We start from the raw sequence: 26,798 nt of genomic DNA, 5'->3' as shown, positions 1-26,798 counted from the left end.
GTGGACATGTACAAAAGGTCAATAAATAAAACGAGAAGTAGGAGAGACCTGGGTTGGTTGGTACATTTCCCCTTGTTTTCTGAATATCTCTCAGTACAAAGATTAATATAACCCTTAATATTATTAACCATGGATATTAAAACTCAATCTATCGTAAACACACATGCAATCATTAAAACATTTATGTACACTTATTACAGAATAATCATATTTTATTAAATGTTATTTTATTCAAGGGAAAACTATTTTGTAATGAAATATTAAACAAATCAGTCATATGGTGTATTTACCACAGTCAACTTAAATATGCAACATATCATCATAATGTCCTGTGAGAAAATCTGTCCTGTGAGCCTATATACACTAAAATCTGTGTTTACACTAAAATAGCAAATATATAAAAATAAGAGTGCAAGTGAAAACAAGAAATACATTTTCTGTCCCTGTGTACTGATTTTAGATTTCAGAAAGTGAAATTAAAGACAGTCACATTTGTCACAAGTCAAAATGGCTACTCTCAAAAACAATGCTTGACTTTAGTCAACATAGCCTTCAGGTTCCAGAAGGAGATACTGTTGTAGAGGGGTCGGCACGGGGAGTCTTGGGATGAATGAGTAGCAGTGCTTCCCATAGTGTTTTCTCAGTGCAGACCGACACAGATGCTGTAAACTACGAGGTTTGTACTCCAGTGCAAAAAGAGACTCATAAAAGGGTCTGTGAAGCTGAATAAAAGAATGCATTATTGTATCGTTTTGCATGTGACAGCAATACAGCTAACATTTAGATATTGAGTCAATGTCATGTTGATTTGCTTATCCTATAAGAAATTAGCCTTGTTTAATGCACTTTTAGAGATGAGCTAGGTGAACCTGATTTTGTTCTGCATGCTCCTGGGACAACATTCCCGGCAACCATTGAGATTTTAGGGTCTGGTGAAGTTATGATGTTAGGATTACATTTATCTTGGGGTTAGGGACTTGCTTAATTTATGTATTCATATTTATAGTTATGGTTAATTTGCCAAGATTGACAGAATTGTTGTTTAAGAGCCAAGAATGACGTTTATAAACATGTTGACCAAGGACTTAGCCATGCAAAACCAGAACATTCAACGTTTTTACTCTAGTTGTAAACACAACGATGAAATGTTGAAACACTTACAAGAAAAATATCCTCAGGTATGGCTTCAACCCATTTGGAGGTCACAGGAACAAGCGTGTATGAGTTGAAAAGGATTTCCACAGTTTTGGGTGCTTCTGCACATGCTGTTAATACCTAAAAGAAAAGATGAACAGTAACTTTATCAACAGTCACTGATTTTACAAAACAACAACTCTTACCACATGCAGTTGTGCTATTAGTATACATTTTATTCTAAAAATAAGAAAGTATAGTTTCCCAACTAGCACACGTATGTCTGAAAGACGTCTGCTCAAGATCTGGAGATCTGGAAAACATCTGCTGTGTAAAAACATCTGCTAAACATCTTAGAAAGAGCAGTTTTACATCCACTCTAAATCTTAAACATCTTACAGACATGTTATAGATGTCTATATGACATCTGACAGCAGACGACTCTTGAGATGTATTGCAGATGAGCAAACTATGTATTGCAGATGTTCTGCAGATGTAAATGCAGACGTCAATTAGACGTCTGCCAGATGTAGTGTGCTATCAGGGTTCAGTCTAATTTCTACTTTATACTCTTCTCAGAAGTATACTTAAAATAGCACTTTGTTAACTATCTTCATTTAGTAACAACAATATAATAATATTTAAATAGTAAATGGCAAGGATTGGGTTTACGTAAAGAAAACATACAAGTATACTAGTAATCTAAAGAAAGTATACTTCAAAGTGTACTTTTATGAACTAAAAATGTGCAATAAATTGAACTAGTATAGTACACTATAAATATACCCGTACAGTTACTTGTAGTATAAATGACGTACAAAAACAATGTAATGTACAGTATAGTAGACTAATTGTGTACTCAATGTTTACTATATTTAAAGTATGCTTTTATAATGTAAAAAGTGGGGCAATTTAGTCTAAAGTTGTATTCAGATAGTATACCACTAGTGCATTAGAATTAGTATGCTTACTACATAAAGTATACTTAAAAATAAACTTTATTTAAGAACACTTACTATCATGCACTTGAAGTCAACAATGGGAGATGCAAAAGAAATATCTGACAAATTAGTAGAATATACCGACTTTATCTGTATCTGCTCTCTTGAGACTTTGGTTTATTGTATGTTTAATGAAAACGTAATACGATTGAGGATTGTGTAATGTGCTGTATTGAAACGTCTCTTTTTAAGCCCTGATCCTATTGCAATGCTATTAGTGATTACCTTCAGCAGTGCCTGTGGCCATACTTTAATCGAGCCGTGATTTAACAGGGTCTGAACAGCTATGTGAGGATGCCACTCTTGTCGAACCACAGAGCTCTGAAGCACATTAGACAACGGTGAACACCCGTTATAGTCAATAGCATTAACATCAGCCCCATGGTACAATAGCAGCTCCAAAATCTTATGCTGAACGTTACGGGCCGCCTTGTGTAGAGGACTGCGCCGTTCTTTATCAGCCAAGTTAACGTTAGCGCCATAATCCAGGAGGAGATGGCAGAGCTCAAGGTAATGGTCATCTTGGCTGTCGTCTGTCTTTTCTGGAGTCACCCCGCAAAGGACGCCTAGTGGTGTTTCACCAGTGGAGCTGACATGATTCACACAGGCTCCGAACCGCAGGTAAAGCTGTGCGTGGTGGAGCAGCCCATGCTTGGCTGCCACGTGCAATGGTGTTTCGTCATCTTCCTCACTGGATAAATTCACCGTGGCACCATATCTCACCAAGGCTTTTGCACAACTACAATAAAAATGATATATATATATTTATATAATGTATTTTTGTTTATATTTTTATTCTTCTATTCTCCAGTCCATTTAGAATTATAATAATGCAATATTATTTAGTTTTAAGCTGTTATATACCGTAGTGATTGTGGTGTCCTGCAGAGATGTAAGGAAGTCACTCCCTCCTCTGTGGTCTGGTTGGTGTTTGCTCCATGTTCCAGCAGAAGCTCCACACATTCAGTGTTGGCGTTTGCACAGGCCTCATGAAGTGCAGCTTTTCCTCCAGCGATAAGGTTGGGGTGTGCGCCGTGTTCCAGTAAATACTGCAAACATTCAGTAAAACCTTGTGCAGCAGCAATGCAAAGTGGACTTGTCAGTTCTCTTTTATATTCCAAAGACCAAAGACCTGAAATGGGTAACGGTATCAGATCATGTAAGCTGTGATAGGTTGAATAAACCAAGGTGATGATTTTACAAAGAGGAGTTAAAAAAAAGTATTCGAAGCCATTCATTATTTAAGAAACAAATGAATGAGTTCTTCTAGACCGACTTGTGTCAGAAACAATTTCTACTTTTAATTTCTATACAAAAAAAACCCTGAAAAGTGATAAGAATGAAAAATAATTAAACATTTTGCATTAAAGAATGATATTAAGTAAGCTGATGTGTTTGATATTTAGCACGTTATCTGGCACAAATAAATCCTAAATTATTTATAGTGCTTATCAAAATTTTACATTGTTGCATTAACATATAAAGGATAGATTGAAGACAGCAATGAAAAAACATCATGTTAAAAATTGAAATTTCCGTCAGCTGGGGGGGGCGCCAGAAATATTTTTTTTGTGTGTTTTTCTTCTATTTTGTACAAAAATAGACTGTATAAAAAATCTTGTGAAAAAGATGACATTTTCTGGTAGAAACAAACCCTTAAAACAACAGTTTCCCTCCTGTAAAAAAAGATTGTAAACTTTTTCTGTGAAAAGTCTATAAAATAACAGGTTTTTGGACAGTATATGTGAAAAATATGTGAAAAAATACAGGAAAATTCTGTAAAATTAAACAGTGAGGCAATCCTAAAGTCTTTGGAAAATTAAAATCATCTTAATTTCTACCTGGATATCTTTGTTCTAGTTTCCTGTATTATTATTACATTAGTTGTGTCATATCAATATCAATTACATTTGATAAATGAAAGATGCACCAAGCAATTCGTCCATCAGCATTCATTCATCAGCAGAGTGCAAAAATATTACTAGATTTCCAATAAACCTCCAAGGTTCCTATCCATGACTTGTTTTACCTGAAGGTCCAAATGTGGTGTCTGGATGAGCTTGCCACTGCAGTTCCTCCCGGTTCACATTGTACAATACATCAACATCAATGTAATTCCTTTTAAGGAGTTTGCGGAGCCCTCTGGTGTCCCCCTTCACTACGGCTCTGTACAGTCGTAAGGACCGTGAATGAGCTCTTTCCCAATGATCTTGCCCTGCCTCGCTGTTATCATCCAGCAGAGCCTGCCATCCATTCAACTGCACGGTGGAGCAGAGGTTCTCAAAGCGCATAGTTCTCAGCATCTCCTGCTACCTTTTCAAATGACTAACACTTTCAAAGACTTGATTTATATAGTGCCGGTCATGTTTTTCCTATGACTTCAAGCTCTATTTTGCCTCTATTTTTAGTAAGCCATTGTTCTCTATCAGTTGCTCATAGCTTAAAGGCTCCATATTTAGTTGGAGTTGTATGAGATAGAGTCTAAATCCTTTGAGCTGCCAACATCCATGTTTTATTTGAACAATAGACCTGTCTCTGCAGAAACATCTAAAACATGCTCCATTGTTAAACAGATCTTATTTTATAAGCTATACACCTCCACGGATGCCCTAAAGTTCCTGCAGCATAACATCTTAGATAATGATAGTAGATAAGTGCAATCATGTAATCTCTTTTCGCATAAGATCATTTTGGCATTCCGACCACACACAAGAAAAATCTTTAGTGGAATCTGCAGAATGGTTTGTAGGATTCAGTGTTGCATAGAGACAGAGCCAAACAGTGCCTCGAATCAGGACCCCTGAGTATTGATCTGTGCATGGCATTCATTTGTGCAGAAGATTACCATAATTCCTTGGAAATCCTGTGCCAACTCGATACAAATTCCTCTCCCAGTAATTCGGTATCTCCCACAGGCGGTATAAATCACAATGAGTTAAGAGCTTTCTAAGCGATGTTTAGGCTATTTTGGAAAAGGCGAGCTTTGTTATCCTTGCACGAACAGCTCAAATATGTCAGCATGTCTCATGTCTCGCTTTACAAAAAGGTCTGCGTGGAATGCGAGGGGTGTTTGTGAGCAGACATGCTGTCCACTGTCTACAGTATATCATATACACGTCCATCTGATATTCAGATTTACAGCAGGTCATTACCGGCATAGTTGAAACTGGTAATTGGCTGTTAGACATTGTGCATGTGTTGTGTTAATGAAGTTATAGTAAGTCACCTAGTTATGCTTTGGTGTTGGATTATTTTATTATATAATATCTAAACTTATTATCTAATTTTAGTGATATTTGAAAAAAAACTGTATAAATGCATAAAGATGTATGTGCCAGACAAAAGCACTAATGCTAAACACATGCAGTCTCAAATACACCAACACTCACTCTTTTTCCTCCCGAACAAACATTAGGCGCTCATTTTTGTGTCTCCGACCTATTCATCATATCTCACCTTGTTTTTGAGCTGTCCACAACAGTTCATCGCTTTGAAACTCTAGCACTTTGTTCACATCATCTGCATCTGAAAATCCATCTTGCATATCTCTCCAGTGATGGGTTAGCAGGTCATGAAGAACAGGAGGACATAAGAAGTCCATACCTGGTTGTTTATATCCCTTGGACCTGTCTCTCCCAACCCTCTGATCACTGTTTAAAGATGACCGCCTTCTCTCTGTCAAGAAATTGGCCTTTCGACTCACCGCACACGTCCCAGTGCCTTGGGAGAGCATCGCTGAAAAATGTGACGACACTATCTGCTTTGTTGCTCGATTCTTACCTGCCTGTTTTTATGGCTATTTATATTATCACTGTTGCTCTAACATGTATTTTTAGTACAGATGCCATGTGATCAAATGGCAAGGCAATTGCATGACAAGAGTGCCTCGATCATTGTTTGCATCAACAACACAGCAGAGACAAAGTCTTCGGAGAGGTCATTCCGATAAATATGCCAGATGCACAGATGAGTGGAAAGCGCTGCTGGTGATATCACCTCTGCACTGTCCAGAAATAGAATCAGATGCTCTATTTTAACAAATCATAAGGTATGACTGCATTGTCCTCCAATCACACCAGCCCCACGTCTGGCCGGGAATGTCATCCACGTGAGTACTTTACATAGTGACCTTAATTCCAAAAGTGCCCCGAACTGTCAACTCTAATTCCAGTGTGGAAGGGCATCATTGTCCTTGATACAAACATTTAGCTTTTCAGGAATGAAAGTTTACTGACCTGCTCACTTACAGTAAAACATGCCTCAGTGAGTTATAAGCTTCAATGTTTTGCTTTGATTTTATAGGCAGTTCGCATGCAGATTTCATATAAATGTAGTCGTTACATTCACCTTAGTGTGTCCTTCCATTGAAAGCACTGTAGTCATAAACACAAGGGTTGGATTTAGCAGAGGGACATACTGCAGGAGTCTTCAACTAAAATTGCTTGAGGTCCAGTTAATGAACCCTCCTTACCAGCCGAGGTCCGGACAATTAAATACCTAAAAATATGAATAGATGTTTTTTATATCTATATGATGGCATAACAATGTCTGACAACAATATAATGAAGGAAAATGTGCAAAATGCCCTCATCTCTAAACCTGCACTGAACATACATTCATTTCAACATTAACAACTTTAAAAGAAAACTAAAGTGTTGTTTTCTGCTGAACTGAGATTAACAAATAGAAGCATCAAGTTGCGACTGATCATCCTCTGATAACATTTCAGCTCTTCTTGTGGCTGTTGCAGCTGAAAGGGGGGTTTGTTTAATATGTTATTTTAGTTCATGTCTTTATTTTCCTTCTAAAAGTGTTTCACAGAAGCCTCCATACACTCTTTTCCCATCAGTAAAGGGCTTTTTATGTTTTCCTAAAATTCGCTGAATTCTTAACATTCAACATTCATATGCTGGTTGTTGGGCGGTAAGTGAGTGAGGGAGGACCCGATTAGATCGCTCCTACTGGACCGCATATGTTAACTGTCCGTGGCGCCGTAGGACCCAAACGGCTACTGAGCAGACCTTGATGTGCCTGCTATAAATTTGATTGCATTAGAAAATAATGTTAGGCCTAGTTACCTGACATACCTGACCCCTGACATACTGTAACACTCTCTCGGTCCCTTAGTATGTTTTCCCCATTTTTTCCCCAGGATGTCCTTTTCTCACGCTCCCTCACGAGTCCCTCATCATTGACTTTTGCACCTGCACCCCATTACCCGGACACTATCCATTTCGAAGGGCTCATCCCTATGCCCTAAGCCCTTCGAATGGTTTACCCTCCGGAGTGAGAGCTTTGAAGGGTTAAAGGGTGTAGGGGACCAATCAACTGTTTCTTGAAGTGCCCTTCTGCGTCATCATCCCGCATCCATAAGGGGGTGGCGTCGCCACGCAAAGAATCTGCGCAAAGAATCATGGGAGCCCGAAGTGACCATCAGTTGTACCCTTCGAAATCCTTCATTCTGAAGGGCTCTTTGAAGTGGCCAGTTATGAGCACTTCGGTTTGGAATGACCCTTCAGTATGGCGGCCATGATTGTTGTCACTCCGAAGGGTCTTTCGGAGGGCGATATATCCCAGTTGGAATGCAGGGCAAATGTATTCTCACTTGCCCTTGGTTCTTTGTCTGGTATTAATGTAATGTATGTATGTATGTTTCCGTGGAAGATTTGTTACCCGTTGGATTACCTTGTTTTGTTCTGGGGATGTTTTTGCTGTTCTCTGTTTGTTCCCTGGATGTTTTGGATTTTCACCCTAGCACGTTTGGATTACCCTGTTTGTTCCTGAGTTCACTTTTTATATTAAATTCATTCACCCTACTCCAGTTTCCGTGTGACATCGTCCCGTTGTCATTGACATTGTTACACATACTCTCTAGGTATCTGTGATTTATTTAGAATCTCCCGTTGAGCTGATGAGCATTTCATGGCTCTCAGATTCTCAGATATACTGTGAGATGTAAAAGCAAAACAACTTCACGTTGAAAGTTAGCTATTTAGATTTTGACACTGATAGCAGTGATTTGTTTAGCCTTAAAGTAAAGCCTTAAAAAACTGCTTCGCGGGGCTTATTGCTTTTATAAAACGGTTATTTCATATGTGTAGCAAGGTTTCATTGTCAGGATCCTGTCCTTCCTATTCTGAGTTTTCGTGTCTTGTGGACAGGGTCGTGACAGTACCATGTCTTGTGTGTGTGTTTCGTCTTGTGTGGACACACGTGGCGGTTTGTTTTGACATTTCGCCGTGTGTCCTCCTGTCTTTCGTTTAGCTCCGCCCCCTTGTTTCTCCGTTAGTCTCCCATTAGTGTTTCATCCCTCTCACCTGTTCCATCATCTTCCCGCCCGTTCCCATTAGTGTTGAGTCTTGTCACCTGCCCGTCTTCGTCCCCGTGCAATCTCCCCTCATTAATGTTTCCTTATTTAATGTCTCAGTTCCCTTTGTCCCTCGTTGTTGCATTGTTCCTTGTACCTCCAGTGTTTGTTTACCTTGCCCTCGTGTTCCAGATTCCTTGTTCCTGTTTGCTGTGGACTTTCCTTTTTCGTGTTGGACTTATTCTTTTGGATTATTCTTTGTGTTTGTTTTATCCCCCTTGCAGAAAGTAGTTTAGTTTTATAACTTATTTTGTTTGGTACCGTTTTCCCCATCGTGGGTTTTTATTTCTGTTATTAATAAAAGTATTTTTTGTTAACCCTTCAACTGCCTGCACTTGGGTTCTGTCTCCATCGTTCCTGACATTCATAAAATAAAGTGATATTTAGGCTATGTAGTGCGGTCAGCCGTTATAAATCGGGGTATTTTATAACGGCTTAGAACTCAGTTTAGCCAATCAGAATCAAGGACCAGAACTGACCATTTTATAATGCTAAATTTACAATACTTAACATGACAGCAGTTTGAAGTTATAGCTGCACTCAGTTACATCACGCCATTACTATTTTCCCTGCTTATAACATTCCTCTGTTGTCTGATATCGATTACAATATAAGACCAAATTAGACCTAAACAGTTTCAACAAATGAAATTTCCTAAATCACAACTAACAAGCTCTCCCTATTTTTCATGAACATTTACTCAGTAACTTTTAATCAAAGTCACTGAGTGCAGCTGTGACACGTCAGAGGAGACCTGGCTCTCCCGGCTGAGACTGGTTTCTCCCGAGGTTTTTTTTCCTCCATTTATTTATCATTGGAGTTTAGTGTTCCTCGCCACAAGGCAGTGTTGGCTTGCTCACCGGGAGACTGCATTTATTAGATATTATTTACTAGAATGATCTTGCTTGTTCTATAAACACCATGCACTGTGCTGTGAATTACATTTTCTGTGTTTTTCTGTTTTTCCTATTTTTCCTATTTTCTCCTGTAAAGCTGCTTTGGAACAATGCATATTGTGAAAAGCGCTATATAAATAAAATTTAATTAAAGTGATAGTTCACCCAAAATTGAAAAGTCTGTAATCATTTACTCACCCTCTTGTCATTTCAAAGCTGTTTGACTTTCTTCCACAGAACACAAAAGAAGATATTCTGAAGCATTTTAAATGGCACCCATTGACTTGCATTGGTTTTGTGTCCATACAACAGAAGTGAATGGGTGCCAGTGCTGTTCGGTAACATACTTTCTTTAAAACATCTTCCTTTGTGTTCTGCGGATTAAAGTCATACAGGTTTGAAATGACAAGAAGGTAAGTAAATGATGACAGAATTTTCATTTTTGGGTGAACTACCTGTCATTTGTTATTCACCCTCATGTCATTCCACTCACTTTCTTCTGCAGAACACAAAAGAGGTATTTTGAAAATTGTTGGTAAGCAGACAACATGAGACCCCGTTGACTTCCATTATGGACATTAGAGGAGTAGTTCACTTCAAAACAAGCCCACATTGACTTTTCATAGTAAATTTTATGGCTACCATGGAAAGTCAATGGGGGCTTATTTTGAGGTGAACTTCTCCTTTAAACCGCTGAGACATTTCTCAAAATATCTTCTTTTGTTTACCACAGTAGAAAGAATCAGGTTTTAAATAACATGAGGGTGAATAAATGATGACAGATTTTTTTGGTGAACTGTCCCTTTAAGAAAACCCTGATTCTACAAAGTACTGATCAAACAACAAAGAGACAATTTGGTTTGATTTTAAATTTACATGTATTTTTATGTATCTTTAAGTATTCAAATCAGCGATTTTCATGTTACATATGAATAGGCCTATGATACTAGAAAATCAATCTGGTCAAAAAAAGTGTAAAACACAAACTGAAAACCTTCCTTAGTCTATTTCATCATCAACTCCAAATTCCTTTAAATGTCTCTGCACACTCATGAAAGCATCATCATTCATAATCAAGATCTTTGTGTTGTACTTACCCAAGAGTACAGCCGGGGGGAGCTCAACATCAGGGTCTTTCATCCAATCATCATTTGACAACTCGATGATGATATCAGGATTTTCTTTGCTTGCTTCTCTCAGAAGAGTCTGTACAGATTGATGGTCACCCTTACCTTGTGCTTCTTTAAGAGTCTGAACAAACTCAGATTCCAGAGTGTAATCCAATGCAATGTCTTCTGACATTGTTTCATAACATGTTTTTACACTGATGCTGGGACTGTATGAAGGATCATATGTTGGTGACCTGTTGTTGTTCTCAGTGGTAACGTCTAAATATAGACAGCTCAGACTGTAAGAAGATCTAAATGTTTATAAGACTGGGATGAGCATTCATATTGGGAAAACTGTCTCTGGACAGAAAAAGGAGCTGATTAGTTGAGTAGTTTCCAACTTCTATAGTTTCAACTTTATAAAATTACCAACAACTTCTCTGTGTATTAACAGATCAGATGAGATGTTGAGATGTCATAGGTCAGACATTTAGGATGTCATTCAGGAGACATGTTTCTAACTATAGTGTGGTGTTAGGAAAGGTGGATTATAACAGTGACAGTGGATTATAGACAGTAAGTGTGGATTTTATAGACAGTAAGTGCAGACATTTTCCTACCAGACATTAAACTGGCCAGCAATATCAGGACATCAGTTTACACTATTTTTACTACAATATATTAAAATGTGTCTGTGAATAAAGCAACAAAGCAACTCGATGTACAACACAATGTTTTCATAATTACAAAATGTAACAGGCGCACTATTATTTCATGGTTGAAATTGCTAAATAACAAAAAGATTTTAAATCAATATGCTGTAACACATTTTAAGATAAACTCACTGACATCACGGTACGCCCCCTGTAGGAGAACATGCTTTGCAGAGTTTTTTTTTATTACTGATACTAATAGTATTGTATCCGTTTTAGTTTATGTAAATGTGTGTAGTCACTATAGCTACAGTTTGTAGCCTACAGTATCTCCAAATATTGACGTTTCTGAAACCATGAGACAAGTAAAGTAGAGGACCAAAGTATTGTTTGTAAAATAATAAATCAATAAATAATTAATTAAACCAAAGAATCAAATTCTTTATCATTAAAGAAATCATTCTGTCATAAAATCATCAAATCAATAAATAATAATCAAATAAATAAATACGTACTTTTCTAGACAACAGAATTTATCGCTAAAAACATTTTATAATGTCAACTTACCGAACAACTACTTATACTTTTCTGGTATGCAAAACTTTTCTTGTAATAGCAGTTGTGTAGTCTCCAGTCCAGCGGGTGGCAGTGTGGTGTTATAAAGGCACCGCTCGGCTGTTTTGTTTTCCTGTTAGCTTTTAGCATCTCAAGCTTCTGTGAAAGATGCCCGCGTCTGTCATGATGGCTGAACTGGATGAAAAGCTGTTGTTGCAGTTTGAAACACAAGAGCTGGAGGTAAAAACACATAAGCGGGGGGTGGATTTATGTATGCGTTTCATCTGCTGATGTTTTATCATGTCTTTGTCATCTGCTGCACGCAAGTGGCTGTCATTTCAGTAACCCTGCTTATGTAACGTAAATCCAACTGATAACTTAGTGTTCACTTATCCTTGTGAACAGATGTTTATTTGATCTTTAACATTGAGCTAGTTCATGTCATTCTATCTGTGTTTGTTTTTATAGACTATGTCATTTAAATTCTTGAATATCGTTATCTCAGGCTCCTGGTGGCATTGCAACTCCTCAGGTGTATTCCCAGCTAATGGTCCTATATCTCCTTCACAATGACACGTGAGTACATTTACATATAATGCATTTCATGTTCATCCATTTATTTGATCAGCCGGTCTTGTCTTAATATTCAGTTGCTTGTACACAGGAACAATGCCAGATATCTTTGGAAACGGATACCCCAAGCAATTAAAACAGTACGTTTTATGTTTGTGACTGGTTAGATTCTATAGAAAAATTACATTAAAATTTGGAACTCTGATTCACAGTTTGTTTTTTCAGGCAAACCCAGAGTTGGCAGCTATATGGGCTGTAGGACAACATATATGGCAGCGGGACTTTCCAGGGATCTACAGTGCAATTGCTGCTTTCCAGTGGTCTGAAAGCATTCTGCCTGTTATGGAAGCATTAAGAGGTACCGTGATCATGTGATTTGTCGTTTTGTACGTTTATGCATTACTCCTTAATTTGTCTGTCATACACAACTATACACAACTGCACATCTTACTTTGTATGTTTAAGTAGGTATATTTATTAGCCTACATGGTGGTTTGTGGTTACTAAAGTGTTACATCTGTTGTTACAGTGATGAGACTTTTTACTTTTTCATTGAAGCTGGGTGCTTCCAAAATGTGTGACACAGGCACAGCTAAATATGTTTTTAGCATTTAAAAAATTTAATTATGTAGTGCTACTGTAATTTCAAATTATGTAGTTGTTGCATAGAGACAAGAAGGTGAAAACATCCAAAATGGGTCAAAATCTCTGTTGTCTGTTACTTCTAAAAAAGTTATTGTTACATATTATATAATGTAACATAAAATATTTTTTTAAGAAACAGGGGTTTTTTGTAAGGTTTGAAAGGCACAGGACACAATGTTAAAAATAGTTAGGCTCTGCTTATAATCTGCTTGCATATACATTTGTTTCTCATTTTATTTAGCTCTTCAGTTGTTTGGTTTAAGCATCAGGTGAACCTTTCAGAGAGTAAAGTCTGTTTGGTCTCTTGTAGCTGTACCGCTGTACATAGAAAAGATGATAGAAGAGTTTATCAGATTTTATCACTGTGTTTTGTGTGTAATAAACTGCATTTCTAAGTAAGTATTATACAATATTACAACATTTTAAATTCAGAGATTAAAAACTACATACAATTCTCTGTGGTTAAGCAACACTGACAGTTGACAGCCCTATTAGATGTTGTTAGTGTTACATGTACATGGCATATTTTGTGTGGTTCTGTTTGATTAACAAAAAAGCTACAAATATGGTTATGAAGCTTATTTTACTTAGAATGTTCATGGATGTGCAGCAGGAAATTCAAATTTACCCTGAGAAGAGACTTGTTGCTCACAGATTCCATTTCAAGTAGTTCATGACTATACTTAGTTTAGGCATTAACTCAGCATATTCACTGGCCAAGTGTGAAGCCTTTGGGTGATGACTGCTTTTAGATAAACGGGACCCATTCAAGTACTAAAAAAGTTACTTTTTAGTTCAGGTCTTACATTTTTGTATTCTTTGTTGTTGGAAAGTACTAACACAGTGAACGGTTCTTTTGCAATCTCTTTATCTATTTAGTAATAACCTATGGGATCATACTAAAACACAGCATTCATTTGATCCCCACGTGCCAGCACCTCACCCTCCCAGACCAAGGATAGGTTAAAAATAACCCTTCCATGTGTTCCCTGTATTCTGTTATTTAGGACATCAAGACTTGGTTGTCATTTTACAAAACTTACAAATTACAGATTGGTACCAATACTAATTTTTAATCCTTAAATTACTGTTTGATAGAAAATTTTATGTTAAATATGTTTAGATAAAGTATTTTATTGAGAAGGTAACCATATAAACTGACAAACTGGTTAACCACATAGAATCACAAGAATCACATGGAACACAAAGTTTTGATGTAAGGAAAATACAAAGGAAGGACAAGTTCATTGTAACTTATTTATTTAAAAAAAAAAATGTAGGTATCAGACTTTTCTAGATTGTCAAATGTGTTTATTAATGTACAATTCAATTCCGTGCAAGACCAAAAACAACTCGAATTCAAACAATAACAAGGTTGTTTAGGAGTAGACTATGCTTTTGTAGACTTTGGATTGCCCAACACATGACACTTGTCCCAGTTGAAATATTCCACCATTGAAATCTCACTGTACAGGAAAGGGTAGCGGTGTTATGGTATCATGACACAACACATAGATTCAAAGGGGTGGGGGCTTTTCGGTCTCCAAAAATGAATCGTGAAAACAAGTGGATAGGAATTTGTGCTCTGATTGGTTGAAGCAAGGGCATGTAACCGACCGGCCAAGGGTCGTATAAAGACCAGGGCCACTGTGCCCCAGAACATATCTGACAACTGCAAAGACACACTTATAGCTGCACAACAGCTTATTTTTAACTTTACAGCGTAACAGCCACTAAAGTAATACAGCAAAAGAAGACAAACTGACATGGATATTCAACGAACTGCCTCCTTGTTGGGGTCTCCAGGCTCCATGGAGAGCCTTGAGAAACAGCTGAGCTGCCCGATCTGTCTGGACATGTTCACCAAACCAGTGGTGATCTTACCCTGCCAACACAACTTGTGCCGAGGATGTGCTAGCGATCTCTACGACTCTAGAAATCCGTATCGGTTCTCCGGTGGTGTCTTCAGGTGCCCTACTTGCCGCTTCGAAGTGGTTCTCGATCGTCACGGCGTACATGGACTTCAAAGGAATCTTCTGGTAGAGAACATAATTGATATATACAAACAGCAACAAGAGGGTGGAGGTGGCAGTGTAACCCAAGAAACGTCTATAAAACCCAAAAACACCCAGGAGCTAATGTGCCAAGAGCACGAGGATGAGAAGATCAACATCTACTGCGTTACCCACCAAGTTCCCACTTGCTCTATGTGTAAGGTTTTCGGAGAACATAAAGACTGCGAGGTGTCGCCACTCGCTAGTGTCTACCAGGCTCAAAAGGGGGAGCTGAGCAATGCTATTGACGGTCTGGTGGCAGGGAACGGCCGCCTTCAGGCTTTGCTCAACCAGATGGAGGAGGCCTGCACGGCCGTCCAGGATAACGCTCAACAGGCTAAGCAGAAGCTGGGCGAACGTTTTGATTCATTGTATGCTGCTCTTGAGGAGCGAAAAAATGCTCTGTTGGAACGTATTGGTAAAGAGCAGGATGAGAAGGTGGCTGCCCTCAGGGCTTTGGCTAGGCGTTACGGAGATCGTCTTCAAGCAGCCACGGAGTTGACAGACACAGCGGTGCGCGCGCTGGAACAAAGCGGTGCCGCAGAGTTCCTGCAGGCCTCGAAGAACCTGATCGTGCAGACAAAGGATGCGGCGAAGAGCTCGCTGGCTGAAGAAAGACCAGAGCCGGGCTTTGAACGAATGGACCATTTCACTTTGAATACAGATCATGTGGAGACTTTGTTGTCTAAAATGGACTTTGGGGGAGATGATGAGGATGAATATGAAGATGCTGAGGATGAGGAGGAAGAGGAGTGAACTGGTGATGAAATGAGACGTGAGAAAGGACGAGGTCAAGATGGCTGCAGATACAAGGACAGTAAACGCGACGACATGGGTTTCTGAAGATTTTATGTTTGGTTATCGCTGCTAAGCAGTGTCAGAATTTCAACTCATACTTCAACTCTGTTGTATTTAGGTGCCATTTTTATACTTTTTTAATTGTTAATATCCTTCTGTTGTCACTTTAGAAACGATCTTTTACACTTTTATCCAATACTCTGAGAATGAGAGATTACATATGGTTCATTTTAATGTTTCACATAATACATTCAAAAGTTTATAGAGAGCTGTATTATTAGTTTACTTAAATGTGGGCGTTATGCTTTAATATAAAATAAAATGTTTAAATGATGTTGTTATTGAGTTGTTTTTTAAGATGTGTCAAAACATGAAGTACACAATTAAGCATATAGTTTACATAGAGTTTCTATTAACTGTTTAAATGTCAGTTCTGTGCCTCGAGCAAAGCACTCTTTGCGATCAACTTTCATCCCTGGTTCAAGGCACATGCTATTTTTAAATGGTAAGAGGACAAGATATGGCCGGGGGCCTTGGGGTGGATTACCAGAATAGAACAGATGCACAGAGCTCCCACCCCCTCGGCATTGCCTTTCTCAAAAGCTCCTGCTGTTGGTCAACATGAATCCAGTTCCTGATTTCTACCAAGACTTGCAAAAGTAATCATGCAATCGTCGAAAAAATTTATTTGAGCCCCCTTAGTATTTAAGTCGTCTTGTTAATCATGAATTGCAAAGGCAAAACACATTTAACACATTTGACGCCTTTAACTTTCATTTCTTTGTGTAGAGGTCATGCTTGTATGACGTGCTTGTCAGAGTGTTCCAAACATCATAATTGTAATCACGGCTGACCCCTCAGTGTTGCATTCAAGTAGCTGTTAGTAAACAGAGAGTGTTGCTATGAGTGTTGATGTTAAGTTCAAGGTCTAAAAGTGTTTGATGGATCTGTTAGCAAGTTCTGCATTAGGCTATCACAAGTGTGGTAAATATATTACTTGACAGCACAATTTAACATTAAAAACCAAAAGCAACAGTTGTCTCCTCAGTTTGTAATTATTTATAAGGCACACAGTAACCCGGACGCAGCAAATCATTTTGACAGTTTTTTTGACAAATTAAATATAAATATGTCTTTTAATAACATACTGTCTATATTTACAAATTGCCTGTTCGTGACATTTGAACGCCGTTTCTTACCTTAAAACCGACAGCTTTTCCTCACGGAATAAAATAAATAAAATATTTCAAATTCACATTTCATGTCCAGTTTTTTTCTCATGTGCCAAGAAGCCGTGTAATAAGCGGGATAATGTACAAGCAGCCTGCTGTTATCACGAAATAAGCCGCTTCAGTGTGATACAAGGGGTCACACTGTCGGGGCTTATTTCTACCTGTACATTATCCCTTACTTAACTACATTAGTTTGTATAAAGTAACAAACGGTGCAACTTTTATTCATCTTAGTTGAATTAATGGTCATATTAAAAAAAAAAACATTGTATTGGTGTTAAGTAACTCGTCTGTCTACATCAGACACAACATGACAAACTCAAAAATCACATCCAATCAGAAGAGGGTGTGGGCGGAGCTCTCTCTGCAAACACACTGCTGTCCTGCACTTACATAGAAAATGTACATAATCAAATTATTAAATAAAACAATTTTACATTATTAACACAGATTCTCTCTGACTGATACACTGTCTTTGTCAAGAATTACAGTTGTTCCTATACTTTGAACATTTTTTTCTATACTTTTTTTCAAGCTCTGATGTAAAATGGTTACAACAAAAACTCATTAGGTTAGGACATGGTGTAACAGTTTTTCAAAGCTATAAATCAAAAATGTGTATTTTTTAGCTAATTTTTTTGTTTTATACCTTTTGAAAACTTTTTTGACAAATTATTTGGCATTCTCTGGCCTAACAGAGAGCTTTGTCTTTTGTGTTTCTTCTAGAATCCACACGCAGGAGGGCATATGTGCTTGTAGCTCAAGCTTACACTTCAATTAGTGCAGAAGACTTTGCTGCCTTTGTAGGATACTCTGTAGAAGAGGCAGTGAAAGGTACTTATGACCTGAGAGACAAGTGTTGAATAAATGTAAATCTTTTGCTATTTTTCTTTTGTTTCAATAATTCTCAATTTTCTCTCATATGCTCTCTATTTTCTTTGATAAAGCCATACCATTCATCCATTTCCCCCCTCTTTTTTATTCAAATCCTTTTCCAATTCATTGCCATGTTGAAGTATTTTCAGATGTGTCAAGGCATCATCAAACATTTTACTGTGGCTGTAATGATTTCTTGATGTTCTTCAAAATCAGCTTGTATTGGTTAAGAGCTATAATGTGACAGTTACATTTTTAGGAAATCTGTATAAAGTAAAAAATGTATTCTTCTTTTACCGAAGGTGTAGTTAGTCATGGATGGCAGGCAGACCCAAACACCAGGATGATCATGCCACAGAAACCAGGTGGGGGCACTGTTTCACTTGTTTTTGCAAAAATCCACAATGCTTTTTTCGCCCTGTATGACTCATTCCTCCATAAGGTTTCATTCATAGCCCCTACGTTGTACGAAAACCCTGTTCCATTGAGTTGCCGTTTCTGCACGGTTATTTCCTAACAGTCACGTGAATCTGTGACCTCACTCCGATTCCACTTCCATCCTGCTCTCATGTTCTCTCCCGGGTTGCTCTTGTAGTCTCTGCAGCTCCCTTTTATTACAAAACAACAGGAATTTCATTTTTTCTTTTAGTTCTGCAATGTTTCACACCCTCACTGTTTTTTTTGTTTCAAGCCAAACTGCCTGTAATGTGTTTGACAGTAACCATTGAGCACCGTTTTACGAGACACATTTATTCTAAAGGCACAGCAACGAGCAGCATCTGGGTTTTTGCACGACCCTCGTGAGACAGTGCAGATGTTAACCATGCATTTGAGAAACTGATGATTGAGAAATTAATTCCCAGTACAGATGAACTGCAGCTTGCACCACTAGCAGCTGATGTTTACTCATTTAACACTGTTTCCATGGTATTTTTAATTCTTTGGTTGCTGCATCTCAAATAGCTCAGACTTTAACTCCCGGGCATATACAGCATGCTCATGTGTTCTGTCAGGCATCTCGGGTTTGTTTACTCTAAAATGTCTTTGTGTCATGAAGCAGATGATAGTGAACTTGAAGGAATCCCCCTCTTTTCTCATATTTCTTTGCCTTCCCCTTTCCACAGATCCACCCCCGGTTTCTCTGGTTCCAAACGAACAACAGCTGGCCAGACTTACCGACTACGTGGCTTTTCTTGAGAACTGATAAGAACCCCGCCCTCTCTCATCCTCATCCCCACCAACTCTCAGATACTCTGTTTTATGGAAGAAAACGTCCACGCTCTTCCGTCTGGTGTCCAGGACTCTTTCAGACTCATCTGTTGTGCCCAGTGAACAGTCATCAATGTCTCTCTCACTTTTTGTTTTATATCTTTCACAATGATATACGACAAGATTTTCAAGACTTCGAGATAAATCTGCTTTGGAATGTGACACTGATGTCAAGACTGTAAATTATTATTTTTCAGCATAAATACTTTGATTTATCCATGCCTAATGTTTTTGGCTCTGTGTTAATAAGACATGTTTACCTTGTCTCAGTGTCACAGATCGAACATGTACTCTTTCTGCATCACTGGGTAAAGCAGTGTTAAGCTTGAATTTTGTATTAAAAAAGAAAAATGTAACGAATTTTTGAGAGCGTTTCATTTGGCTTCCTTGAAGCTGAACATTTATAGAAAGTTCTGTTCTAAGAAATCCATAATTGAAATGGCTTTCTAACTGCAGAACAACTACAGCAGTGTACATTAAAATAATATAGGTAACTTTTTACAGAAATTTAAAGCAGATATAAGCAGAGCTTTAAATAATTTGCTTAAGATGTTACACTGCACCAAAGGATTACTATACTTATAAAGACGTTAGTATCTAATAGGTGTTGAAAACCTTATCTTTTAGGAATTGTTTACCAAATAAGCTAATAAGTCAGTTATGTTGAGAGGCACATAGCTGTATTTAAGATGCTTCCCACTGTCTGACAAGTGGTCGACAGCACATCTCTTTTTGCTGTTCAGTATTGCACTCCTTTAGTTTCTCATGCTGTGTGGGTTTGAAAGAAAAGAGGAAACATACCAGCTGTCGGCCACTGTCACATTATTTCAGCAAGCAAGTGTCTTCATATGCAGTCGAACAGTATTCTACAGTACTGAGAATATTTATCTCTAGAATGTCCTTTCCACTGTAGGTTGATCCATTTGAGTTTTATCCTCCAGATTGCGTATTTTTATTTACAGCTAGTGGTCGCACCAACCCGGTCAAGCAACAGTGTCTTATTTAGCAGATTTTTTTGTTTTATAGCAGATGTTAAGTGCTTTGCTCGAGGGCAAGTTAATTTTTTTGTCACATCTGATGAAACCAGCATTAACATTCATGTGTATTCATTACACTTCCATGTGTGTTTTGTACATTTCATTTTTAAATATTTTTCACTGTTCGATCTAAAAAATGTGTAGCAAAAACTTCAAAAGCACAGGTTTCATGACCTGTAAATGAACTGAGATCATCATTGCAGATCTTGGCTTCACATCACATCAAACAGGAAGAAATGCAGACCAGCTGAGGGATAAGTCTTTGGCAGCAGGAGGGGTCAGGGGTCACACTCACATGAAGACCAGCTGGTCCAGTGAATCTGTCTAAGTCTGCATGACTGTTTCTGTTCAATACTATGGTATGGCAAGGCCAAACCAAACTGATATCTCCAGCCAGTTTAATTCTGTAATCTACTTGACAAATGGTAAATCAGCATTGTTATGGTGCAGTGTTTTCAAATGAAATGAGCACCCCTGAGGTAGGTTAACAAGTCCCAGGTCTACTGTAGACGCTTTTTAAGCAGATGTTCGTAAAATGCTGGTGGCCATTGCTAATGAGGTCACTTTTTCCAAAGGTTAAGGGTTATGTCTGTATCCCATCATGCTACATGCCATGGAGGTGACGTGTGGGAGAGGTTAGGTTTCCCTCTATTTTTAATCCAAATTATGCAGATTGCAAACATGACGCCTTTGAAATTGACCTACTGTAGTTCAGCTTGTTCTGCATAGTTGACAGCATATTTTTGTTTCGCACCTTCTTCTTGAATATATAGAAATGAATCTTTGGGGAATGTTTCTGCAACACTTGCTTGTTTTCCGTTTTTAAGGAAATAAGAATATAATTGTGCATCTGTTTATAATCCACAAAACTGAAATCTTTTAAGTCCTTTGCCTCTGTTTATGGGTACAGAGCGTCATAAACCGTTGAGGAAGGAACATTATTTGTTTAAAGCAATGGACGGATTAATGGATGTATTGAAATTATATAAACAAAAATCCAGCCACATGTGAGGAGAAAATGTTTCCATATGCGCACATGAGTCATCAGCTGGGGCCTGAGCTATGAAGTATAAAAAAAACTGTTTGTGCAAGACAAAGAAACACTATTTTTAAAACGAAGTTTGTTCTGGCTGAATTATGGTGTAAAAGTATTTGCAACGGTTACTGTTAAATGTTGCAGATGGTTTGGGGGATGAACCGCTGGGATTAAAGAATGTGCTTTAACCTCACTCAACTTCATGATGTTCTCACAGTCATTTAATCATTCCCATAAAGAAATCTCTTAATTGGGATTCTGTATACAGCACTTGCCTTGTTGTTAGACACATTGCAGAGGATGACGATGTTTTGAGTCATAACTGTATGTCTGTGAAGGTAAACTATGGAAGTGGTCTGACTAACAGGAACACCACACATCAAGGTGACATCTAAACACAAAATACACCGCAGTCAGCACAAAGAGGACAAACTGTTTTTCGTGATCCTCGATGGTGAATTGAAGTCATGATTTGAAACGTCATTTAGAAATAATGAGCAAATAAAACTGGCTTTAGATTTATACAGTGTCCCATTCCTTCTTTAATCGCTTAAGTCTATTATATAAAGGTTTATAATCTTTAAACCTTTTTAGTTCTCATGTGGGCTTCACTGAAGGTGGGGGAGCATTATCAAATTCTGGACAGTACTTTTGTTTTGTAACACTGAGGGATAATCAAAGACAAACATCACTTTAAAAGGATTGTCCATCCAAAAATTTAAAATTCTATCACCATTTACTCACCCTGTATTTTATCTGCAAAACACAAAGAAGATATTTTGAAGAATGTTGGTAACAGAACAATGGCAGTACCCATTCACTTCCATTGTATAGACACAAAACCAATGCAAGTGAATGGGTACCGCCATATTTTGGTTACCAACATTCTTCAAAATATCTTCTTTTGTGTTTTGCAGATAAAAGAAAGTCATACAGGTTTAAATCGACAAGCGAGTGATTAAATGACATTTTGGGTGAACTATCCCCTCATTAAATGTAGATATCATTCTCAAACATTACACTTTGCTAAAAGAGCTCTTGCTATTGCAACCTGCTGCTGTTCCACAAGGTTCAGATATATTTTCCATGGGTTCCTGTCTAACATGTCCAATCCAAACAATTACATAATGCGCCCTAGAAGCGGAGGTCTGTCAGTATATGGAAAGGCAGATGCTTTCCAAGCAACCCATTCAGTGGTTCTCACTAAAGGAAAGCAGGAAAAATTTGTGACAATTACTTTACAATTAATATGCTTGCTACTCTTAGATTGCGAGATCTCTAAAACTGTTGAGAAAGATTGACCATATCTATGCTCGCACGTCAAGAAACAAATGTCTTCAGGCCTGTTTATCCAGTTCCGGAACATGTTGTATCTCAGAATGTGAGCATGTGGTGTCTCACTGCTGACTTATTTGCTTTCAGACTCAATGGAGGTAGATGAAAAGCATTGGGATGTTTCTAGCCAGTGGAAAAAGCATTTTCCCATCTTTAATTTGGAGCGGAGGGGATGTCTGTGGGTTGAGGGCTAATTCGTCTTCTGAGGCTTAGAGCATGCTGAAAGTTTAAGGATGAGTGTGGGATGCAGTTGTGGTTGTGCTGATGTGGAAATAAAGGATAGTCACTAAATGAATGGACAGTTATGCAGTTGAGTTAAAATGCTAAATAATTTGAAGTGCTTGCTCACTGTTACTGTCACTTAAAAAAATTGTTGCATAACTTATCCCCCAAGTTTGGACAAGAATGGTGACTTGTTGAGCAAAGGTATTGCATTAGAATGGAAATTGACTCACATTCAAGCATTCAAGGTTCCTTACATTTGAAGAATTCATGTGTTCAAACCCATGATCGTGGCATTGTTAGCACTATGCTCTACCAATGGAGCTACAAAAGAACATTAAACCTGGTGGAAAATAAAACAGGTTAACAACTGTTGTTTGTGAAATTTGGAGTGGAGTTTCTCTTCTGGAACTTAATTTAAAGGTCCGGTGTGTCATTTTTGGAGGATCTTTTGAAAGAAATACAATATAATATACATATGTTTTCAGAGGTGTATAAAGACCTTACATAATGAAGCGTTATGTTTTTATTACCTTAGAATGAGCTATTTCTATCTACATGCACCATGTTGTTTCTACAGTAGCCCTAAACGGACAAACTGCTCTACAGAGTGTGTTTCGTAAATACGTTATCTCCTTCGGCAAAGATGATGACATCTTAGTTCTGGGTCAGCCACCGTAATGCTTCAAAAGGGAGGGGTGGAGTGAGCCGTTAGTTGCCATTTACAACCTCACTGCTAGATGTAATCTGTTTGTGTACTCCTGAAGTGATGTGTTTTAGACTTCTATTGGATGAATTTGTTTTTAACAAAACAAACAATTTGCTGTCATTTTTTGCATTCATACATTCATTTAGAATAATTACTACAAAAACAAGCTTTTCCACACATTATGATGTGGGAAAAAAAGTGGTAAACAATGTCTAAAAAAGTGAATGATGTTTGAAACCTTTTCCAAAATTTCCAAAAACACTTTATTAAGTGCATTTTGTAAAGATGTCTGTAAAAGATTATTTCTAGAAACTTCTAAATGTATTTATATCTTTGGGTATGCTTTTTTCTGCTAGGTTTTTTCCCTAAGATGTTACACAAATGTGCCAATGACCTTGGAGACAGCGATGCTGTCAGTGTAATGAAATGTTTGGCTCCCACGATCAGGCAAATGGAGATAGTTTCCCCTGCAGTCTGCAGATAAATTAATTAGACTTATGGTGAGTCTTTCATGATTCAAAATATATGGGGGGCTTTTGTTTTTATTGCACCCATGGAAAGCCAAAATGCCACTACAATGAGTCATCATGCAGTAGCCTGGGATTAACTCAAAGCACAAAGTCACAGAGAAAGGAGCTAAAACTTTTCAGCTAAACTTAACCAAAATGAACCAGGGGAATAAAATATACATCGGGATTTATATCTGACAACTTTTTACTTATTGATTTTTAGTGGTGGTTGAGAGATGACAATGAATCTCCATCCAAAATAAAGTATATATCCCAGTTTGAAGCCATTTCTGGTCTTTTGGCACTACCAGCAACCACTGTGGACTGTGTGTTGATTTTGTGCACATTAAAAGCTATGTTATGAGAACGCCATGTTAGCCAAAGCAACTGAAACACAAGACATAAAGGATGTGAAGAACAACATCTGGCAACCATGATAAATCATTGCTTGTTTCACAGCATAAACATGGCACAGTACGGCCTAGAAAAATACAGGCTTGGTGCTCTGATGAAAATGATTTATATGACTTGCGCACCAGTGCATTTACTGCACGGAAAGGGTCCAATGGGATTTTGCACCACGTGAAGTTCATGATTTCCAAGTTTAAAATGACGCTGTGTATATGCTGTTGTGATGGATTTACAAACAGAACGGTAGAGGCAAACAGCGTATGTAGATGACAGACTGCTGGGTAATGACAAAGAGATGTTTAACACGGTGTACAATCTGTAAATGGCAATGCAGTTGATGTAGGGTCCAGTGTTTAAAGACTGGAAAAGTAATCATAATCGGTAGAAGAGGTTATGCACATTTCTATTTTAAGCAATTTACTATAGTAACAATATGAACAATATACTGTTTTAACAACTGCATCTCATTTATGACATGTTAATGTTCTTGCTGGGGTGTTTTTAAATTCTAATCTTTGTAAGGCCTCTAGGGGCACACAGAGTTCATAGTGAAATGTTTATCAGAGTTTGTTATCTTCAGTTACCATAGAGCTTGATTCATAGAACGTCTGTTGAGATGGCAAGCTGCCTGTCCTCCCCAAACAATCTTGATTTGGGGTGATTTCCAGTTCGAGGAAAAAACATGGAACTGCTCACAGGAAAGAGAGGAAATTACAGCTTTGGCCAAAGCTGAGAGGAAGTCAGAAGCTTACCTCTTTTCAATAAACTGTATGGAAAACAAAGAGGAATCAGGCTTTATAATATTATAATAATGATACTAAATTGATTTAAGGCAGACTGTCTTCATTTACTCACCCTTGAGTTGTTCCAAATCTGTATAAGTACATAATACTGACTACCATGATATAGAAAAAATGACAATGGTAGTCAAGAGTGCCCCAGAAGGGTTTGCTTTCCTACATTCCTCAAAATGTATTATTTGAAGCTTAACAGAACAAAGCATTTTTTTCTTACTATGGAAGTCAATGGTGGCCAAGAGCTGTTTGGTTGCAAGCATTCTTCAAAATATCTTTCTCTCTGTGTTCATTTTCGGGCGAACTGTTCTTTAAGTCTATTAAGAGCACCTTTACACATTTCTACTGCTGCTTATAATGCATTACAAAAAGTAAAAAGAAAGAACATTCGGAATCAATGTTTTATATAAAGACTAATTTATTTCCATCTTTCCATTTCCAAATGAAATACAAAGTTTAAAAACCAAGCCCCCCACCCAAAGTAGTACATTCCTAATTTTTGAAACCAAAACTTCTGTGTAAGGCAATGGTTCCAGAAGTGCATCTCTGTTTTCAAATATGACTCATTCATTACCAAAACGGATGATGGTCATTTAGCCAAATTTAGATGTGCAAACATAAACACAGGATTTGTTTCTGAGATATCATCTTGATATTTGATCAGTGGACAGCAATTAAGATTCCTTCTTTGAAGCAGTAAAAGCTTAATAAGGGGCTTGCAGTAATTTAGGACTAACATGGTACAAAAGTGTTTTCAACCTGTCTCATAACTACAAAGATTTATTGATATGTTTTGATGAAGATATTCGCACAAGATTTTCTCTATGAAACTAAAACCATGAGTAAAAACAGAATAACATTTTTTTAAAAAGCTATTTTGCCCTGGACATTTACAATGGGGTTTTCTCTGAAACCCTCACACACAAACATAAAACGATTTTAAAAAATGTAAAACTGAATGTAGCACCAGCACGAAACAAATAAAAATGTTTTGCTTTCTACTTTTGTGGAAAATACTACTTCAAGGTTTTCTTTGGATCAAATCCTTTGGCAGAATCCAGTGCAGGCATCTTGGCTTAGGTGGATCTTCTCGTTCTAGGTGCTTCATCCTCTGAGCGTCGTAAGCGGTTAGCGAACAGTCCTTTTTAGTTTCTATGTTTTAACCGCAGCAATGACTCCATGTCTAACAGGTGCTGTTAAAGAAAAATATATTACTATACCTGATTACTTAATGAATGTTCTGTTATATGTCCTGATGATATGGATAACTTAAAAAATGAAATTCTTTCTTCATGCACATCTAAGATAAAGCAAAATGTATGATGATTCTCTTGAAGTACAATAAGCTGTAAGCATCATGCTTTTTTTAAACAAAAAATAACTTTATACACACATTACATACACACACACACACACACACACACACACACACACACACACACACACACACACACACACACACACACACACACACACACACACACACACACACACACACACACACACACACACACTTTATATCATATCATTTTATGTATAGATTTTCCATACATAAATTCATATGCAGCAACTGACAGGTTAAC

General features: G+C 37.7%; 4 protein-coding genes across 7 annotated transcripts in view; 2 read left to right on the top strand and 2 right to left on the bottom strand.

The window, feature by feature from the left end:
• Positions 1 to 239: 239 nt before the first annotated feature.
• On the bottom strand, positions 240 to 10,700 carry asb18 (ankyrin repeat and SOCS box containing 18). Of its 4 annotated transcripts, none has more exons than XM_057336617.1 (5): positions 10,496 to 10,700; positions 3,000 to 3,267; positions 2,361 to 2,874; positions 1,162 to 1,275; positions 240 to 722 (listed from the first exon to the last, which is right to left on the bottom strand). In XM_057336617.1, the coding sequence occupies exons 1-5, from the start codon at positions 10,698 to 10,700 to the stop codon at positions 537 to 539; spliced, it is 1,287 nt and encodes a 428-aa protein (XP_057192600.1). In that variant the 3' UTR covers positions 240 to 536. The 4 variants fall into 4 exon arrangements, with proteins under 4 accessions (XP_057192600.1, XP_057192601.1, XP_057192598.1 ...); XM_057336618.1 differs by lacking the exon at positions 10,496 to 10,700 and adding an exon at positions 6,483 to 6,588 and having other exon boundaries at positions 3,000 to 3,184; XM_057336615.1 differs by lacking the exon at positions 10,496 to 10,700 and adding an exon at positions 5,592 to 6,122.
• A 1,123-nt stretch (positions 10,701 to 11,823) lies between these two features.
• On the top strand, positions 11,824 to 19,516 carry cops8 (COP9 signalosome subunit 8). The gene is made up of 7 exons (XM_057336620.1): positions 11,824 to 11,955; positions 12,221 to 12,291; positions 12,380 to 12,428; positions 12,514 to 12,646; positions 17,744 to 17,851; positions 18,196 to 18,258; positions 19,018 to 19,516. The coding sequence occupies exons 1-7, from the start codon at positions 11,884 to 11,886 to the stop codon at positions 19,095 to 19,097; spliced, it is 576 nt and encodes a 191-aa protein (XP_057192603.1). The 5' UTR covers positions 11,824 to 11,883; the 3' UTR covers positions 19,098 to 19,516.
• On the top strand, positions 13,262 to 17,535 carry trim63b (tripartite motif containing 63b). The gene has a single exon (XM_057336619.1). The coding sequence runs from the start codon at positions 14,700 to 14,702 to the stop codon at positions 15,741 to 15,743; it is 1,044 nt and encodes a 347-aa protein (XP_057192602.1). The 5' UTR covers positions 13,262 to 14,699; the 3' UTR covers positions 15,744 to 17,535.
• Positions 19,517 to 25,620: 6,104 nt separating the features above from the next.
• Positions 25,621 to 26,798, bottom strand: part of col6a3 (collagen, type VI, alpha 3) — a 53,392-nt gene continuing 52,214 nt past the window's right edge. The window contains 1 exon segment of the mRNA XM_057335483.1: positions 25,621 to 26,408. Within this exon segment, the coding sequence (XP_057191466.1) occupies positions 26,368 to 26,408 (41 nt within the window). The 3' untranslated portion in view covers positions 25,621 to 26,367.

The sequence above is a fragment of the Triplophysa rosa genome, linkage group LG6 (assembly GCF_024868665.1).
Source record: "Triplophysa rosa linkage group LG6, Trosa_1v2, whole genome shotgun sequence".
NCBI classification, from domain to species: Eukaryota; Metazoa; Chordata; class Actinopteri; order Cypriniformes; family Nemacheilidae; genus Triplophysa; species Triplophysa rosa.
This window is presented reverse-complemented; position numbering and strand designations above follow the sequence as displayed.

What these genes read in the sequence shown, in the direction of transcription:
- trim63b (XM_057336619.1), top strand. Translation starts at nt 14,700, where the DNA reads ATGGATATTCAACGAACTGCCTCCTTGTTGGGGTCTCCAGGCTCCATG.
- cops8 (XM_057336620.1), top strand. Translation starts at nt 11,884, where the DNA reads ATGCCCGCGTCTGTCATGATGGCTGAACTGGATGAAAAGCTGTTGTTG. An exon ending in TTGAAACACAAGAGCTGGAG is followed by an intron (nt 11,956 to 12,220) that starts GTAAAAACACAT and finishes TCGTTATCTCAG; the next exon opens with GCTCCTGGTGGCATTGCAAC. An exon ending in TATCTCCTTCACAATGACAC is followed by an intron (nt 12,292 to 12,379) that starts GTGAGTACATTT and finishes GCTTGTACACAG; the next exon opens with GAACAATGCCAGATATCTTT.
- asb18 (XM_057336615.1), bottom strand. Translation starts at nt 5,868, where the DNA reads ATGCTCTCCCAAGGCACTGGGACGTGTGCGGTGAGTCGAAAGGCCAAT. An exon ending in GTGGACAGCTCAAAAACAAG is followed by an intron (nt 3,268 to 5,591) that starts GTGAGATATGAT and finishes TACCCATTTCAG; the next exon opens with GTCTTTGGTCTTTGGAATAT. An exon ending in TACCTGAGGATATTTTTCTT is followed by an intron (nt 723 to 1,161) that starts GTAAGTGTTTCA and finishes TCTTTTATTCAG; the next exon opens with CTTCACAGACCCTTTTATGA.